The sequence below is a fragment of the Diabrotica undecimpunctata genome, chromosome 3, assembly GCF_040954645.1.
Source record: "Diabrotica undecimpunctata isolate CICGRU chromosome 3, icDiaUnde3, whole genome shotgun sequence".
Taxonomy (NCBI): domain Eukaryota; kingdom Metazoa; phylum Arthropoda; class Insecta; order Coleoptera; family Chrysomelidae; genus Diabrotica; species Diabrotica undecimpunctata.
The window spans coordinates 12,994,695-13,015,703 of NC_092805.1; the positions used below are offsets into that span (position 1 = coordinate 12,994,695).

General features: G+C 33.6%; 1 protein-coding gene across 1 annotated transcript in view; it reads right to left on the bottom strand.

Annotated features, from left to right (window-relative positions):
- LOC140436452 (uncharacterized) overlaps positions 1-21,009 on the bottom strand; it is a 508,405-nt gene that overhangs the window by 151,281 nt on the left and 336,115 nt on the right. The window contains exon 7 of the mRNA XM_072525289.1: positions 2,406-2,618. Coding sequence (XP_072381390.1) covers positions 2,406-2,618 — 213 coding nt within the window. The remainder of the gene's footprint in view (positions 1-2,405; positions 2,619-21,009) is intronic.

The following is a 21,009-nucleotide window of genomic DNA, read 5'->3' on the forward strand; positions in this document are numbered from 1 at the left end:
GAACTTTAAACACAATAACACATTTGTTATCAACTATTGAACGCTAAAAAGTTATCGCTATAAAGGGAGAACGATATCGGTATAGAGAAAGATTGAGCTTGTTTTAAAGTTAAACAACATAATCAACATCTAGTTTTTGGAGTGGACCTTTATTGCCTTCCAACTTTTCGTTGATCGTGGTGATTAACTATTTAAAGTGGTACTCTAAATATTGATTATGGACTGCCGACCTATTGGCATACATTTAATATAAATTTACGAAGGTACTACAGGCGACTGAATAGAATAGAATGGAAATATGCTTTATTGTCACGAAAAATTGTACAATTGCAACAAAGCTTACAAAATGTCGAAAAAAAATAACAATATATTGCAAGTTCATCCTCATTAAGCGCGTGTATACAGGGTGTTTCAAAAAAAGGTAACCCCGTCTCTAGGGTAGGAAAAACTGAAAAATAATTGGGGTTTGCTTAGTAAAAAATTTTTGTTTCGCCATCCGTTTTCAAGATACAGGGCCTTGAAGAAAAAAAAATTACGCATTTTTTACGATTTTGCCGAAACTACTGGCAACATTGTAATGAAATTTTATACGAATATGTTTTGAAAGCTGATACATCCCATGAATTTGTTTTTGTATCTGATTTTCATAGAGGGCGCTAGTTACACGGATCGTACTAAGTATTAGTCAATATAACTTTTTTAAGAGTATAATTATTAATCAAACTTTCAAGTAAACTTAAACACCATTCAATTTTACACGAAAAAGGTACTTTTGATAAAACTCCGTACCGTTTTCGGAATATTTTGATTTGAAAATTATGAAGTAATAATTGATGCTGGTATAAAATAGTTAGTAATTAAACAAAACTCACAAGAAGAAAATTAAATTAATGACTAAGAACATAAAATAAAATTCAATTACAGTAAGTGTTCAAAATGCCCTCCGTTTTCGCGAATACACAAGTCTATTCTTTTTTCTAAAGATTCCATTAACATTCTAAACGGTAGGGGATCAGCTATGATGTCATTAATTTGACGTTGAATTCTTTCTTCCAATTCTTGACGTGAATTTTCCTCTGTAGCATAGACTTTTTCCTTAATATACGACCAAACTGCGTAGTCCAAAGGGTTAAAATCGCATGACCGAGGAGGCCAATGAATCGGAGCTTCTGCACCTCTACCAATCCATCGATTCGGAAAATGATTACTCAACCAATTACGACACCTTCTATCAAAGTATGATGGAGCTTCATCGTGCATAAAAAATAAAGATCTTCGCTCGTTTAGCGTTAAATCTTCTAATATCTCGAATAAGGAATTGTTTAAAAAATCGAGATACATATCACCATTTAAATTTCCAGGTAGAATATGATAACCTATTAATTTGTTACCTAAAGTTGCTGCCCAAACATTAACTTTAAATGAGTGTTGGTAATGTGATACCCTTTTGACTCGTGGATTCTGATTACACCAGTAGTGTGCATTATGGGAGTTAAACATACCTTGTCGCGTAAAGGTGGCCTCGTCCGTAAAAAGAATGCATTTAAAAAAATTTGGATTGTGGGCTGTCCTTTGTTTGTTTTATTTGGTCTTAATTTCCAGTTTCTCGACAACGTCGTTCAACGGCTCTAAATATTTGTTTACTTGGTAAGTTTCTTCTAGGAAACTTTTCTGCATAACGTGTCACAGCTGCACTAGAACATCCTAAACATTCGCCTAAGGTTAATAACATGTCAGTGTATTCAACATTTGACTACATTTTGATTTGATTTTATAAATAACAAGGTTTCAAAACTCTAATTATTGTTGATTTATCGTCATAACAATCAATAGATGTCAGATTTCCATGGCACACTTGGAGAAAGTAGAGGTATACCTATTAGAACTTTATCATTACTACCAGCATCAATTATTACTTCATAATTTTCAAATCAAAATATTCCGAAAACGATACACGGTATCGAGTTTTACCAAGAGTACCTTTTTCGTGTAAAATTGAATGATGTTTAAGTTTACTTGAAATTTGATTAATAATTGTACTCCTAAGAAAGTTATATTGACTAATACTTAGTACGATCCGTGTAACTAGCGCCCTCTATAAGAATCAGATATAAAAACAAATTTATGGGATGTATCAGCTTCCAAAACATATTCGTATAAAATTTCATTACAATGTTACCAGTAGTTTCGGCAAAATCGTAAAAAATGCGACAAATTTTTTTTCTTCAAGGCCCTGTATCTTGAAAATGGATGGCGTTACAAAAATTTTTTACTAAGCAAACCCCAATTATTTTTCAGTTTTTTACCTACCCTAGAGACGGGGTTACCTTTTTTTGAAACACCCTGTATATTCAAAACTAAGAAAGGCGTAAGTAAGCTACCTTAACTATGAATCCCTCACTTACCTCTTAGACATTGTCCATCTTCATCTAATTCACTTTCCATAACGAACGGCGGTGCAAGTGCCGTTACGACCCTAAAAACGGTTCTCGCTCGCGATGATACTGCAGCTACTGATAGATCTCCTCCAGGCCAGATGATGGTGTCCAACCGTACCGCTCGGCCAGATACCATTCCGACACGTTTCCATTTTACGTTCGATAATGAAGACGGACTATCTGAAACTAAAATAATTAAGTTTAAATATTAAATTAAAAACCGCTTGATAATTTCTTCTAATACCGGCTTCAGATTTTAGCACATCAGGATTATATTTCTAGCTGTATATAAGTAACAGCTGATAAAAAAGTGACATTTTTATTTGAGAATAAGATCAGAAAATCTACCACAGGACTCATACGAACGGAATACTTAAGCCACTTGTTTTATTTTCTCTAGAAAGTTGAATTTTTAAAGTCTGTTACCAGTTATAGTAACTGTGTTATCAAAGAACTGTAAATTAGAGAAAAAGCTTTTAAATCTAATTTTTGACAAACCCACGTACTTTCCACCATCATTGGTATATAACATTTTTTGTACCAAATACTTACACTATTATTTTTACTAAAGCAATCTTTCAACGTAGACATCCATGTACATTAGATGTAAACATTTCTGGAATTCTCAGTTTATGTGAAAAGGAATAGTATTTAACAACTACTTTATTACTTTGTCCTTAATTACCAAGAAAATGGTTAATAACCCAAATTATTATGTAACCAAACCTATATTTTCTTATAAACACTCTGTCTACTTATCTATTTATTTTCCCACTGTCTCTTGCTTCATTATTTCGTTAAATAAAGGACGGTCTGTAGTGATAGATGATGTACATAAGAAAAATATTAGTTAAATTTTGCAAAAGCTCATCCAACTATACCAAATCCGGCCTACATTACACAATAATTGTTAAAGCAATCGTAAGATAGCGATCACCATAACACAAACAACGGATTACAATAAGCTATTGATTTTCCGTCGATGGTATCGTTCGGTTAATAGACAGGCTCTGGACAAACATTTGGATTTAATGCAGTGATAAGTTTAATTAGCTGTTAGTGAATATTAAATTATGGCATTTAATAATATTATGATAAATTATAATAAATAGATACCAATAAACAAATCACCGTATAAAACAAAATTCGAAGATTAAATGATACTGTCAATTAGCTTGCAGAGTTTGGTATATTAAGCATTGATTTTGTGATTAAAAAAGTTAAAAGATGGCAAAAATATTTATAAGATGGTATTTTATTATCCATGTTCTTGTCTTTAGGTTGCAATTTCGTTGACAAGTTTCTTTAACTTTTACACAACGTCATTCATTCTTCTTCTTTTTCTTCCTCTTTATAAGCAATTCTGCTTGTTCGTTGGCGGATTAATACCTCTATGGAAGGTTGTCAATCCATCTTTAACGCGGTCGTCCGATACTTCTTTTGCCGATTGGTGAATTATCTCTGGACGCTCCGTTCGGCTCGCGGAGATAAAAATACGGCCAAGGTCAGAAAGCCCTTCCTGTCGTAAGAAGCGACTAATGGGTAGGAATTGAGAGGTGGAGAGCCGTCGCTTGAGGTTTTGGGTTTGTAGAAACGCACACGGTCGCTTAGGCGACACAGTCACCGGTCTACACTCCTAGTATCCGAGACGAGACTCTCGTGGGACCACTTTACTCTCATTCCAAGGGAACCAGGCGAGGTTGAACGAGCTGGGCCCGTACACATCTCTCTTGGCCTTGTGTCAAGCGTGGTGTTGGTGTCCCGGTACGTACCCGCCAGGAGATTTAAGAGTGGTAGAGGAGAGATCCTCGGCGGCAACCTGTCTACGTGCGAGGTGGAAAATTCCTCTGCCTGCTTCGCCTATCCGCCCGTGGGTGGGATAACGGGTAGGTGCGGTAATCGCAACACAGGTATTATACTACGGGGAAGGTGAAGCCCCACGAAACGTTTCTGGTATACGTGGCGTGGCACCTTCATTTTGGTGTCGAAATCGTAGTGGATTAGTTAACGGTCGTATAGCCGAAAGGCCAGGTAGACTAGGGTCCTGCCAGTTCTTTAATTGGAGGGCACAAACGCTTTGCAATGCTATTTGGGTGATACAGGTCTCCTCCATTCTGCTTATGTGATTATGCCAATATGTTTTTTGTATTTTATTCCAAATATGTTTTGTATCCATTCATTTATACACTACATTTTCTCCTAATGGCCTCACTTTTTTTTCGATCTCTCGGCGTATTTCCTTTAATTCTTCTCAGTACTCTAATCTCAGTTTTAGTATGTGTATTTCGCCATGTGCTAAGGCATTCTGCCAGTATATTTGCTTCTTTACTTGATCTCTTTGTCTAAGTCTCTGTAGCCGTGCAGTGTAATTCCCAAATATTTTATGTCCAATACTTGTTAAATACTGATGCCATAAATTTCTGTTTTACAACTGGTTGGTTCTTTGCTGATTACCATTGTTTTAATTTTGTGAGTTTTTATTTATTTTTACTTAGATATATGACGAATTCCACAGAAAATATTGATTTATCTATTGTTTTGGCTGATGGAAATATTTTTTTCCACAGAAAATATCCACTTATCCCTTGTTTAGGGTGGTGGCACTATTGGCTTTAAAAAAGCAGATATCTTCTGAGAAATTTGTCATATGTATCCTCCATTATGTATTTCTGTGAATAAGGTATGTGATCTCTATTCCAGGATCTTTGCTTCACTTTCAGACCTGAGATATTTGTTCTATCACTATTATTCTCATCTACCCACCCAGTTAATATTCTACTTACTTTATATCTCTTTTTTAATCATTTTTAATTCAGTTCTTTGGAAATGACTTAAATCTTCTGCAATACTTCTGTAATTACTCCATGTCATCAGGCTTTTAAAAAATGTACAAAAAATATTCGCACCTTGAAAACCATATGGCAATATCTGCAATTTTTTCGTAAAATGACCTTTTAATGCAGTCTAATAGAAAAAAAAATCTATTTTTTAATGCTATTTAGCAGCATCTGCAACGAATTTTAAATTCGGCACCAGAAAGATACGTCCTTATGGCTTTTGTAAAAAATCTATTCATCTTTTTATACCATCAGGCATTATCTGCAGTTGTTGCTCTATGGTTCTAAAATAGGAACAAAAACTCAGATCTATCTGGCAATATCAGCAGTTAATACGAAATGGTTTTTCAAGCCTGGCAAAAATGTAACATTGCCTGTAACTACTTTTATCTGTTGTGTTGTGAGTAAACAATCGTTTTTAATTTAGTTAAACGTAACATTTCGTAGTAGCAGCTTGCCTAGTACTTCACGAGTACTTTCAGCACATGAATTTGACTTTTCCTATGAGAAGGTAACTACTTGTAACAATTTTTTCCATTTATGCCACTGAGGAGCACGGGCGTCTCTCGCTCAATTACGTGAGGAGATGGAGTTTACACGCCTTCTTTTTGTATTGCATTTTATGCGCTCCCTCTAATATAACGTTCTTTAAATCAAAATTGTTATTAACTTCGCTTAATTTTTTTTTTGCAGTATGACTCAGTGGAAACGAAGAACATTACTGTTGATTTAATCACTACTATACTTGAGGAAACGAGTGGAAATGAGGGCAACAACACGGTTATTAAATCATACAACATTGGTGATCAAAACGAAATATCTGTTTATAACGACCCAGTGATATTCAACCGTCATCAAAATCGAGTGATAATGAGGAAATATGCTCATCCGAGTCATTATTTGGAGAACTCAGTGACGACGATCGTACCTGGCACCGATGACAACACAGATGAGGAAATTTGTCCAAGACTGAATAGTGTTACTAATTCTAATACTCTTAAAAATAAAGGTGTTGTGGAGATAAGCTCTCAAAAGAAAAATAGAAAGAGGAAATGTCAATCGGAGGAATGGGGCAAAAATAAAAGAAAGAAATTACGCAGTTCAGGAATGGATTATGTTAATGTAAAAAAAAATGTGACCCTTGCTCGTAAAATGAAAGCAAGATGTACTGAGGGAAAATGCAAATTTGAAAGCAAAAATGTAACTGATGAACAAAGAACGCAATTATTTAAAAATTATTGGGCATTAGGAGACTTACATCTGTAGTGGAATTTTATAGGAAGATCAATGGAAAAACTAATGTGAAATATAGAAGAGTAAATCCAGACAGTAATCGTGAAGCAAACTATGCCTATTTCTTCGAAGTGGAAAGCAAGAAACAGGGTGTGTAAGCACAATTTTATTGCAACACTGGAAATAATCGACAAAACTATAACAAATATACAACGTCGTGCTGTAGATGGGTTTATCCCAAAAGACAATCGAGAACAAGACAAGAGAAACTCACAAGAATGGAAAAAGAATCGACGAAGTCGTGAAACAAAACATAATGAGTTACATCCAATCCATTTCTAGAGTGGAATCTCACTACTTAAGAAAACAAACTACCAGAGAATTCGTCAGTGGTGACAAAACTCTGGCTGATATTCATCGCGATTATATGAAATTTTGCGAAGATAAAGGTTCGGTGCTCGGAAATTACGCTACGTTTGGGACCATATTTAACACGGAATTTAATATAAGTTTCTTTAAGCCCAAAAAAGACCTCTGCTCGCTATGTGAAAGTTACAAAAATTCATTAGCTAAAACTACATTAGAAGCAGCCTATAATACTCACCGTCAAGAAGTGGAACTTAGTAGAAAAGAAAAAAAAATGACTCAAAATCTGCAAAATCCAATACTTGCATTACTGCTTGTTTTGACTTACAAGCCGTATTACCGACACCTTCAGGCGATCTTCAGGTCGTCTGGGATGAGATTAAGATAATCAAGGTGGAGAAGACACTTGAAAATAAGTTTCAGGTTAAGACAAGCTACAATGATACAGAGTTCAGAACCTTAATATAAGGCGAAGACAACGAGGGTTGGTGGCCAATATGGAACTAAGTAAAGCATATTCACATCCACCAGAAATATCCAATCTAAAAAAACAAGATCTGCTCTGTGTAAGGCTAATGTTATTCAAGAACAGTAGAAACCGAACAAACAGAATACAATATGCATGACTTTGATTAAGTGTTAAAACCAAAAAGTTGTAATAAATAAGTACAATCTTAAATAAAAAAACTTATATTTGATATGAATTTTTACAGCATCATTTTCCAAAATTAATATATATTTTAAAACCATATGGCCGTATATGCTAAAATACCTATTTCCTGAAATAAATTTCACATACTCCTTACTGCATATGAAAATATGCAAAATTAAAGACAATTATGCTAAATACCAGGTTTGTAGCTTAATTTTTGGAATAACAGTAAATAATATTAACTTAAAAAAAAATTGAAACGCTCATAACTGAACATTATGATTTTTGCAGTTACTGCCCTATGGTTTTCAAGGTGCGAATGTCTATATTGTCATTTTAGAGTACCAAATACAATTGCCAAATTACCGTTTTTGTTCTGATTATTTTTTTTTGAATGTCAGTTTGATCTCTTTCATCCAATGTAATGATGGCACCTAATTATGATATTTTAAAAAATGTTTAATAATTGTGCCAGGACAAAATCCATTCAAAATTTTTACTCCACTGTGGCAAATATGCTAGGAAGTGTCTGACTGATTTCTATACAGATATATTAAAATTAGGAGAAATTTTCCATTCACTAAAAAAGACCTCCATTATAGCCATATTAAAACCAGGAAAGGAAAATGATGAGCCCCAAACAGCTCATCACTAAAGACCGATTTCACTGCTGAGCTGTGTCTACAAACTGTTGGAACTCCTAATCTACAACAGAATTAATAGATACATATTTAAATTGATACCTATTAAGCAAGCAGGGTTTCGACCTAACCACAGCTGCACAGATCAGATCCTATCTCTAACAACACATATTAAAAAAGGTTTTCAAAGAAAGCAAAAAACATCCTTTACTTTTATTGACCTATCAGCTGCATACGATAGTGTTTGGAGACAAAAACTAATCTGCAAACTAATCCGTGCAGTCCCGTATCAAAAGGTAACTAAACTTATTGATAGCATGCTCACCGACAGACCTTTCCAAGTCACAATAGGCAACTTTAAAATTATCAAAATAAAGCTCAGCAATGGGCTGCCACAGAGATCTGTTTTGGCACCCTTACTGTTTAATTTACACATCGGCCCTACTTGGGACAACTTGGTATAAATTTGGCTACGCTGACGACTGGGCCATTGCAGCAAGACATAATAACATGGATATCACAAAAACCATACTAATGGATGACCTTGTCGTTATGGGAGAATACTTTCGCAAATGGAGGCTGTGGCCCAATGAAACTAAAACCAAAGTGTGCTGTTTTCATCTTAATAATGCCCAAATAAAAAAAAACTCTCCGTACACTTTGAAAAGAGACTGCTCACTCATAACTCAACACCAAAATATCTTGGAGTGACTTTAAACAGAATATTAAGTTCTGTTCAGAAAACAGATAAAGAACACCCACAAAGAACGGCAACAAAATTAAAACGCAAAATAATATAGTCCAAAAGCTCTGTGGCAACACATGGAGTTTCCACCTACCGTACTCAGATCATCCGTTCTTGAACTTGTATACTCGGCTTCTGAATACTCTTCCCCAGTATGGCTTAATAGCAAACATACGAAGATTATTGACACCGAATTAAACCAGAGAATTCGAATGGTCTCAGGTACAATTAGACTCACACCGAACTATTTCCCATTCTGGGGCTAACCATCAACTACCCATCCACCATGATTAGCTTGATATTAAAATAAACAGACTACGCTCCAGATATCTTTTATTGTTAAGAGTCAACTCCTTACATCAGAAACATTTCAAGCTCACCAACGCTTGGAGAAGACAATGGAAAAGCAACTCACCACAGAAAGCACACCAAATGGCCTGTATAGACCAGAAACCGCCAGGCTTTGAACTGACCCGCAATATATGGACAACGCTAAACAGAATAAGAATAAGCAGCGGTAGATGTGCTGGCAGCTTATATAGATAAAGAAATGTCCTTACTCCTGAGTGTGACTATAATGCGCAACGACAGACCGTCCGACACATTGTTGAAGAATGAGCCCGAAGGCGATTTCCTGGAGTTTTCGATGAGTTTCTGAATGCGACTGTAAATGTTTTACATTATATTAATAATACATTAGATGTTCGTTTGTAATACTTCATGTAACATTTTATATTGATTTTAATTATGTATTCTTATTGTATGCCATACAATAAATAAATAAATTATGCCAGTATCTAACTGTAAGTCCTGCCCTTATCGTTCGATTACCATATAGTCCTAACTGTTTTGTTTTATTAAACTTCAACAAGTCCTGTGGTCTAAACAAAAGATAACAGTTTCGTCATTGGTAGAGTAAGGATCTCTTCTGGTTTAAGCCTTAGATGATCAGTCAATTCCTGTCTCAAATCACCCATCCATATTACAATTGCGTTTTCTATTTGCTTTAGGGTCTCCTTTTAGGATTTCATCAGTTCAGGCCACTAAAGCAAAAACTTAGGCGTGGAACACAGTTGTATATTGACTAAGGCTGTAAGATTTATTAAAATTGTATCTTTTTCCAAAGACTCCTTATCCAGTACCATGGGAAGTTGTAGATCCATCAGTGAATCAAAATAAGTCCCCATGAATGTTTGGGTCTTCTTGTTCTTTATATGGTATAATTTTGTTAATCTTCTCAGTAAAAGTTAGTTCTGGTGTCATAATATTTGGATTTATCTGAAAGATGGATTCCTAAAGTATAATTCCAGTGGTATTTGTATGACAAATGATGATGATATAATTCATAATTTAACCTTCAAGTATTGTTTGCTTTAAGTGTCATGATGGTCATAAAAACTACCGCTGAAATATATTTTTCCAGCGAGGGGAGACCTATAAAAGCCTGTGGAAATGCTATTCCTATACTACTAAAGGTTATTGTCGGATCTAGAAGCGCTTTTTTTTGTAGACTGGCAAAAGAAGTCACACAATATTGCAAAGCTGTCTTTTTTTCAATAAAGTACTAAACTATATGTAACTATCGCTCTTATCACTGATGTGCGAACAAATTATCTTCTGTTTCAGTGGCCAAGTTTTGCCCACAATTCTAAAACTATTTGGTTAAGTTTCTACGACACCAAAAAATGACACCGAAAAATGATGGATGTTCCAACAAAACCTCAAATAGATAATAAAGACCGGCGTATAATACAAAATTTAGACTGGAATTAATTAGCCACAATAAGAGCAAATCTTGGAGATGAACCGACGGAAGCGATACAGATCGAGGCGTTAAAGAAGGATGTTTACTTTTACCTTTATTATTTAGCCTATATTTAGGGGAAATATTTAGTGAAGCCTTAAAACATTGCGAACATGGAATCCTCTTAAATGGAGAACGCCTAAACAACACCCGCTATGCAGATGACATCGTTATTTTTGCAGACAATTTAAACAGTTAACAGCAGCTAATAAACAAAGTAAATGAAATAAGTGAAAGATTTGGACTACAAGTAAACATATCAAAAACTACATTTATGGACATCAGCAAAAATAAAATTAGAGACGTCCAACTGCTTATCAAGAATACAGCAGTGGACCGAGTAAAACAGTTTACCTATGTTGGAACAATAGTAAAGTAATGATGGGATCACTCACAAAAAGTAAAATGTAGAATAGAAAAGGCTAGGAGTACTTTCAACAACATGGCCAAACTCTTTAAAAGCCACAACCCTAATCTGGAGATAAAAGTAAGGCTCCTAAGATGTTATATCTTCTCGATATTATACCACGGAGTTGAATCCAAGACACTCACTGAAGCGATGGAGAAAAAACTTGAAGCCTTTGAGATAAGGCTATACAGAAGAATCCTAAGAATATCATGGCAGGACAAGATAACCAACGAGACTGTACTACGAAGAATAAAGAAAGAAAGAGAAGTGATGTATACGATTTAAATAAGAAAGTTAGAATATTTCGGACACCTAATGAGAAATGGCACTAAATACAGATTCTTGAAAATAATTTTTCAAGGCAAAGTATATGGAAAGCGAGGAATTGGAAGAAGAATATCATGGTTAAAAACCTAAGGAAATGGTTCTCCACAACAACTACTTGATCTCTAGTTAAAACATAAGTTAATAAAATAATTATAGTCAGAATAATCGCCAATATTCGAATCGAATAGGTACCAAAAGAAGAGAAGAAGCTTCTACGTTTTTTTTGTAATCTTTTACGACTCTTCCACTCACACTTGTTATTTCTCCAGACGTGAAGTGACCACTGTAAGTATATTCAAATAAATGGAGCTTTTGAAGTAAGTCTTTAGCAAATGCAAGCCTTTATATATATAATCTAAGCTATTTTAAAGTATTTGCTCAAGGTGTAGCAAATGCTTTTGCTTTAGTTGTAAATCAATTGCTCCAGACTCATTTATCATAATCTTTGAAGGTTTTATCTAGATACCCAATGTGTTCTCTGTTTTGGTGTAGATCTAGAACAGACATCCTGTATAGAAATTCCAATCGTTTTTACTCTTAATTAGTATTATCAATATTCTTACAACATTTCTTAAATGCACCTTTAAAGGTAAATTTAAATACTTTTTAAAACATTTTTTATCAATTTTTTTATAATTATTAAAGTCCCATCATTTAACACCATTCGAATCGGTTCCACCTTATTGACCAGCATTCAATTAAGGTCGTCTTTAACAAGCTGTAAGATAAAATTGAATCAATATTTTTTGCCACTGATGACACCGTAATGAACTCGCCGGAAATATTCTTTTCTCTCGCTTTTCCGTACTAATAAAATTACTGAGACAACATGCAATTTCTGGAAACGTACAACCGAGTTCTCGAGATGCTTTTGTGTCCAGAGCTGGTGTCGGGAAAGGAAGTTGTTAGTTAAATATTTTACATAATTCTATTTTATGGAGCTCTATCTTAGTTTTAAAACTTTGCTTTTTGCATATTTAGTGAACTTAATAAACTCTTTTATTATTATACTATGTAAGTAATTACATTTCTTTTTTTATTTGGTAAAATATTTACTTACTGTATTTTACAATAAAATTATGAACGAAGCAATTTGGCAGCCTTAACTGGATATACACTATTAAATAGACCATCCATGCGTAGACTTGATGTAGGAAAGCACCTTGTTTAGATTTTTTACACAATTAAAAATTTACAATAAATTTTTATTCAGGTTCGTATTCATATGACAGCTTAAATATGTTTAACACTTTCGTTATATCTGTCAATGTACAGGAAATACTCTCCTTTAGTATCTTATCCGCTCTGGATGTTAGTAATCATCAAGGGCCTCATGGGTTTGTTAACAGCTCTTAGAAAAAATTCACCATCGCCATCATCCTCCAAGCCTGCACTAAGATTCGTCGCACATTCTGTTTGGTTTCTGGTGACCTGCTGACATCTTCTGATTTTTAATATCCCTAGTTCGGTATTAGTAAAGACAGTGATGATAAAGATATTGACGAAATAGACAACATACTTACAGCAGCCATGAATACATCAGGAAAACAACTATATATCAACAGAAACAAAGAAGCTTATGGATAAAAGAAGGAAGCTGAATGAAGAAGGCAAAAGAAAATCTATAGAATATGTAGATATCAATAAAACAATAAGCAGAATGATAAAAGAAAATAAGAGAAAAAAACAAGAAATAAAAATAGAAGAAGTAGTACAGAACAACAAAAATATGAAAAAATATGAAATCAGCTTATTATAGAAGGGAAAATAGAAGGCAGACGCGGCCCGGATAGACGACAAATGACCTGGCTGCGCAACACCAAAGATTGGACAGGATTAGACTTTCAAAGTTTAATAAGGAAAGCCCAAAATAGGGAAGACTTGGCAGAGGTCATCGCCAACCTTCGCTGAGAAGACGGCACCTAAAGAAGAAGAAGAAGACCAAAATTAGGTAAGTGTGAAATAAACAAAATTAAAGATTTAAACGGAGTAGAAACAAACATTAAAGATGACATCATAAATATAATCCACCATTTCTACTCAGAATTATATAAAACAAAAAAGGAACCACCAGAAGAATTTAAAAACCAACTTAAGGCTAAAATAAAAAATGTCAAAAATTTTTATTAAAAATCCTTTATAAAAGGTATATAATTTAAAAAAAACCCAATTGGGCTATATCACAAAACGTTTTCGGAATCCATATTCCATCATCAGTGCACTAGGTGGGTATACATGTATTGAGCCACTAAATATGTGGCTAAAAACCCGTTAAAATTGTTTTTTTTTAATTTGGTTTACATTATATGGTGATACGTTCTATGATGTTAAAGTTACCAGTGGATTTGGTAACATGGCGACGTATGACTCCAACTGTCAAAAAATATTACCTTAGAGCTACAACCAGAAATAAGCAAATCAGAAATAAAAATGGCATTAAAAGAAATAAAAAACAACAAATCACCTGGAAAAGATGGAATAACTGTAGAAATGCTGAAATCCCCTTTTTAACAAGATTTTAAAAGAAAAAAGAATCCCAAACTGGAAAGAATCCGTAACCATTATCCTACACAAGAAAATGAATAAAGCAGATATAAAAAAATAACGTTCTATAACACTCCTCAATCGCGTCATCCATTTCTTTACCACGCTGCCTGTATTGAGATCTGGGCCACTACCGGTACAGTGAGGTCATCCGCGAATGCGAAATATGCCAAATTCCATAGTGTCATGCCCAAAACAGATCCCTGAGGGACACCGGCCGTCACGTCCACGATCGTGCCCTTTTCCACCATCTACTAGGGTGACATCGGATTTTTCGATATGACGATCGTTAAATTTTGCGTGGAAGAATTCAACCCATTTATTCAAGATTGAGGCCGTATCATTACGAATAGTTGCATTTTTAAAGCTTCCTATTATTACTTAAAGCTCTTTGTTAATTTTGTTTAGATTTCTGTAGAAGTTTCGAATTTCGTTTTGATTTCTAAGCCCTTCTATACCTTCTAACTGCTTTTCCTCAAATGGTCTCTTTGTTCCTCTATGTAATTTTTTTTCTCTTTTTAAAATCCAGTATTCCTCCACTGCTCCTGTTCTGCATCTTGCTTGATTTGTCTTTATGTATGCTTTATTTTTGTTATATGCTGCTTCTTGGTACTCCTTGTCAAACCATTTACTTGTTTTTAATGCGATAAAATTGTAAACACTTAATTTTTCCGCTTGTTTCTGTCAACTTACTTTCTGTATATTGAGTACACAAAAACCCCTAAAGCCGAATCTGTATATTGTAGCAATATTTATTAGCTGTTGTCGCCCCTTGAAAAGGACTAAAAAGTACCTTGTAGACTTGTTTATCTCTCAGAAATTGTCATTTTCGCAAAATTCCAGAGAACGGTAATGCTTGTTTTCTTGGCAAAGTTGATATTAAAAACCATAATGCCTCTTCTTGTTTTTTTTTCTATATTTTTTTTTGAAAATGATGTTGTATAAGGAAAATTTATTGGATTTTTTATAAGGTATGAATATGGCGTAATGTTTTAGATAGTATGAATTTATTGAACTTTTATTATATTAAAACATACCCACATAATATTTAGTATAAAATTTTATGATTGTAAGATATGAATATGAAAATAATAAAAAAACGTACAAATAAAAAAAACCTAAATTTGAATAACTTAAAACATTATAGCGCATTCTTGACCGAATTTACTTGTTAACGAAGAAAATCTTAGCGATAAACACTAATAACAAAGAGAAAAAATATAAAAAAAACGATTTCTTTTATAATAAGACATAACTTGCCTGTAAAGAAACCCTAGGCGGTAGAAATTGCTCGCAAGAAATCGTGGGATACATTTATAATAAAATTAAAGGATATTTTAAATTACTGCAGGATGCTATTCAAGAATTAGGTAAAGCAGATAAACTCCATTTGATTTTTAGTTGCCATGAGACTAGTTTCTATGAAGATCATTTCAGAAGCAAAGTAGTAGGTGTCAAAGGTAAGCCACGCACAAGATCTACGAGCAGATCATCAGAAGAATATATAGATATTTATCACAAGAATATATACATCACAAGAATATATAGTCTTATCAACACTTAGTGCATATGAAAAACAGTTACCGCATTAAAAAGGTAAAAATATTTGGGATCAATGACGTACACCAGAAGGCACAGGTTTTCCAGGAACAATGGATGGATGGATGCAAGTTGTAGTATTTGAAAATGACTTCATTAACAGTTTTGTAAAAAATTCAGTCAACGACGAATAAAGTTAACACGTTCGCACCTAACCTATTGATACTAGACGTTCCTCAGAAACGGATATGGGTTTTTAGGTAAAAAACAGGAATATTGGATTAAAACTCGGACATATGGATTAGTATATAGATATTAAAACATTTTTTTTTGGTTTCCTTTGCCTGTCAGTATACTGGTAGTCAGGATATAGATGTACGTTTTTAACTATATACTAAATACCAGTATACTGGCAGGCTAATCTAGACAAAATAAACAACAATAATCGCTGTATAATTGGGAAAAAAATTTCTCTTATCAATTTTATCATTTTTTTTTTATTACAAAAGAAACATAATTATCATTCTAAACTTAAAACTATAAGAAATAAATTTATTGTTTGACTTGTGTATGGAACAATTTGTAGCAAGGAACTATGCATAGTCCTGGTGAGTCGGGGCAGCTGAGATAATAATAACGGGACCTTTTGCGGGCATTTTGCTTAGTACAATATCGGCACCGTAACATACCACTTTTTTTCCGTGACAGAAACTTGTTCTGGGTAATGCATATTGTTTGCAGTTGTTTGTACCTGAATAGCTTTGTTATTGTCGATAAGGTCCATTACTATGCTCTCACGAAATTGCAAAAAAGAAGTTTTCTTATTCGATGCTCTCTTGTAGATGTAAAAGCTGTTCCAAATGCATATGTCTAATAGATGGAAAAACAATTTTCTATACCACCGAAGTGTTTTTTTTGGTACCGAGTAATATGACAACTGAGTAATATGACAACAGACAACTGGTCTGCTCGATCTATCCCAGACATGTGCTTATTGTAGTCAAGCACGCAATCGGGGTTAATTTTCGTAGCACCTCGTTTACAAACAACCTCAGTCATAACGTGCTTATGCTTTGTGCTGATCATTCTGACATCACGCTTATCTTTCCATTTAGTAACCAATACGGGCCCTTTACGTTTCCATACAGCATCTCCTTTCTTTAGCTTCTTTTTTAACATGTCCTTGGGGTTTCCAGTTCTGTCTTCTCGTAGAGTTCCAACAACGTGTGTCTTTTCCTTGAATAGGGCTTCCGCCAATCCTACGCTGTTGTAGAAATTATCCATGTATAAAACATGACCTTTTCCGAAATAATCCTTCGTCAACTCTTTGACAATATCCGCCGTTTTTAAGGTACCTCTTCCGGTATATACAATAATATTTAATATATATCTATCGTGTGTAGTGAGTTCGTATAGTTTAATCCCATACTTGTGACGTTTACTGGCTATGTATTGTCGAAAGATGAGACGACCACGCCACAAGATCATGGCCTCATCAATAGAGAGCTCTCTATTAGGGTATAGACAATTTTGTATATTTTTTAGAACTGCGTTTAAAATAGTCCGAATCTTGTAAAGACGGTCCTCAGTATTAACATCAGTATGGTCTACGAATTGTAGCATTTTTAAAATCTCTAGAAATCTATCGCGGGCCATAGTTTTTCCAAAAACAGGGTGGTAGTAAATACTTTCCCTGCTCCAGTGTTTGGCAAGGGAAGGAAATTTTACGATGCCTCCCAAAACACACAAACCTAGGAATTTTTTGATTTCCTCATTAGAAACTTCTTTCCATACACTTCTTTTTCGTTGAAGTGTTGTAGATGTGGATACAGTGGGTCGTCTATTAGTTTCACATACAATTGTGTTGATTATATCGTTGTCGAAAAGCACATTAAAATAATCTATGGGTTTTGCATTGGCCGGAATATTTACATTGATAGACGATATTCCAGTAAAATCAAATTCTGTTACATCTTCTTTTACTTCGCCCCAACCATAATGTTCATCTGAAATGTATTTTGTAGATTTTTTCTGTGTCATAGTGGTAATTGTTGTCTTATTATGGCAAATATGTGGTTCATCTGTTAGATCAAAATGTTGTTCATTCCCAGATTCACTTTGATCGGACTCTGTATCTTCAGAACTATTTACACTAGTTTCGCTAAGATAAGTTTTATCAACTACAAAATCATCGTCAGAAAAATCGTCTTCGGACTCATTAAGATTTTCTGGGAGACTATCGAAACATTCTGCCTCTATTTTATTTGCTTCAATCTGTAATTCTTGTTCTGTTAACGGGCGATTGCTAGCATACTTTGAAAGTCTAGGTTTTTTCATACCACTTGGGCTAAAACAAAAAGAAAACAATTAATAATGGACAAACTATTGAACTACTCTGTACATAACTTTATTTTTCATCTAAATTTTATAATACTTTTAAGAACAATCAAAACATTTCAATATTATTTATTCGTCCAAGAAATATTCAAGTGTTTATAATGGGGCAATAAAAAAAATCTTGTAACTAAATAAAGTGAACAAAATTTAAGAATGCTAAATTTAACTTAAGAGTGAGAGGTTTAAGTTCATACAATCAACTACATTTAAAGTAAAATCATCTAAAAAAATAATAAAAAAATTATCAAAAGTGGAATTAGTTGCACAAGTGCTTTTAATTATTCAGTAACTAAATAACACTAAAATATTAGACCAAAATTATTTTGTTTTATTACTAGCACTATTATGACTTATTTTATAAATGATATTTAATATTTCTTACCCTGGAATATTTGTATTATCCATATTTCATCAATAAAATTCACCAATATCACCATATAACCTTAAAATTATCACGTGCTCTAAATGTGCCAATAAAATTGTTTAGGAACGAACTACCAGTATACTGGCAAAGATTACAATATTAGAGACTACATACAATACGGCGTCTACATCTCGTTCCTTTACTCCTGGTCTGTGTGAATATATAAAGCATTGAAATTAGTAGAGCTGTGAGCCAGTAAAGTAGTAGTCAGTATATTACGGAAAACTCGAACTACCAGTATAGTGGTAGTCAGGTGCGAACGTGTTAAAGCAATGTCGTATGTATAAATCTAATACAACTTTTAAGTTTTTTATATATAATACGATTATAATAAATTATTTTGAAATATTTTATACACATAGTAGACACTAGCGGGTTGTGAGAAATATATCGCCCTTTAATTTAAAAAAATGTTAAATAAAATTGGTAGTTAACCCCTGCTCGTGTCTCTAGAGAAGGGACCGAGGAAAAGCTATTTACCTAACGTTCCACAACTTCGTCGCTCATATCCTCCAGAGATGGTGCGTCCATCGTTCCGTAAGATTTTCTTTATTTAATTTTAAAAATTTATTCTAATTTTATTTTTTTATTGCGAAATATTTCAAAAGCAGGAAAATCTTAAAGTTTCGCGACTTTATTATTTTCCTTTCCTGTTGAATTTTCTTGGGTCGGCTGTGGATGACTGGTGTATAATATTTGTTAATATAAAAAGGAAGTAATAAAAGGATTTTAAATACTTCACAAGTTTACCGCCTTTTCAGATAGCTAAACAGTTAATAAAATATTGATAGTTATACAGTGTTGTAACCGTTTCAAAAGATTTAAAAGAAAATCATTATAAATTTCGATAATTTTTTTTTAAATAAAACTTCTAACCCCATCTATCTGTCAAGTACCTACCTGTAGCCGACTCAAGGATTCTTCTGTAATTCCCAAATATATCCGGTAGATGAGCCTATTCATCAACTTGTCACTCACGCCCAATTTCCAGAATCAGGCGCCATGATAGCGCTTCGCTCTTTCCTGTTAAGAACGTCCAACCGTTAAGACGTGTTTCCAAAGTGGGTCTCAATTCAGAGGTGAGCTAAGCAATCCTTTTCTTGTTCATATTTCAGATAAATATTTATTTTTTTTAGACCCTTATTGGAGAGGCTATAATGCTGATATTATATTTCTAATACATTGTCGCAAGATAATATTGCTATGGAGTTATTCCAGATCATGGCCCAGTAGCGGTATCTTTTTATGGAATACCTAACCCCTCTTATCTAGGATGGTGGTGGATTAATATCGGGTGTAGCCAAATCAATGGTTTATTTGGTGGCTGATTAAATAAGAAGAGAAACAGAGCAGATTAAGGTTGTACCAATTTTTATTATACCTACTTTCAAGACAACAGAAATGATTATGAACTCAAAAAAAAATGAAAATATAGTGAAGTGTTCTAATTTAGTAGTATTTAAAGGTTTATTTTCTTCACTATTCCTAGTTGATAAATAACTATATTATTTTCAATGTAAACAAATTTCGAAATTTGGGGTTAATATATATATATATATATATATATATATATATATATATATATATACATTCATTTCCTTTATAACCAATTCTTAATTTAATACGATACAAAGATTTTTTGTTTATGATAATGTTAACATAAAATAATATTTTGGAATCCCTTTGGGATGACGTAACTTTTAATGTTTTCTTTTTGTTCATTACTAAGAAATAATAAAGAATAGTTTTCTTGTAAACTTTCAATAAATCTTAATTTTTTTTTGCTCTTCCCCTTCGAGGATAAACCAGGGGTGGCGTCCAATAATAAATTATAATTTCATATTATCTAATTGTGCTTGAATTTAAGATACGATATAGTTTCTATATGTTTAAAAGAAAACCCCGCCCAATTCTCTTCGACAGTGAGCGATTCAGGCCTTGTATATATCATTGTAGCACGGCAGTGTTACAGTGTTGCAGTTAACAGTAATATTTTTATTGATGTAAGTACACCAATATTTCAGATTTATCACAGTCTCAACTTTTAGCATAAAACCTAACATTTTGTGTATTAAGTCCTATTTACAACACCTGTCACTAAGCCATATCTACAAAGTTATTGCATTAACATTAACAATATAGTACTGATTTAGTCTTAAACAAATTTAAATTTGTGATAACACTTAACTTTCTTCTTCCTCAGTTTATCCTTTTTCATGATTCGTTGTTCCTGACTCTTCTTTGCCACCCATCTTTTCCTCTTAAGTCCTCTGCCAAATAGTTCCTCCATCTTCCGCTCTATTTTCCAATATCTTTCTTTCCTCCCCCTTTCACTGTCTACCTCTCTGCGATAAGGGCGATAAAAACGTAGAAATTATCAGTAGTAAATTCAAATCTTTGATTAAAAAATTACTTTTCCATTACAAATAATACCCATTATTATATTAATGTGGCTAAAAATTGTTGACAGTACAGAACAGAAATTATCTGAATACTGTAAGATATTGCAATTAATGCATATAGTATGTATATCGTTACGCCACTGTCTTCGAATCTAACATCGGACGCAGACGCCGCGTCGCCAGAAACTGGCCGAAAAACCGAGAAAAAGAACTGGTCTTTAGAGGGTTTGGATGAAGTTCTAAGAGTAACT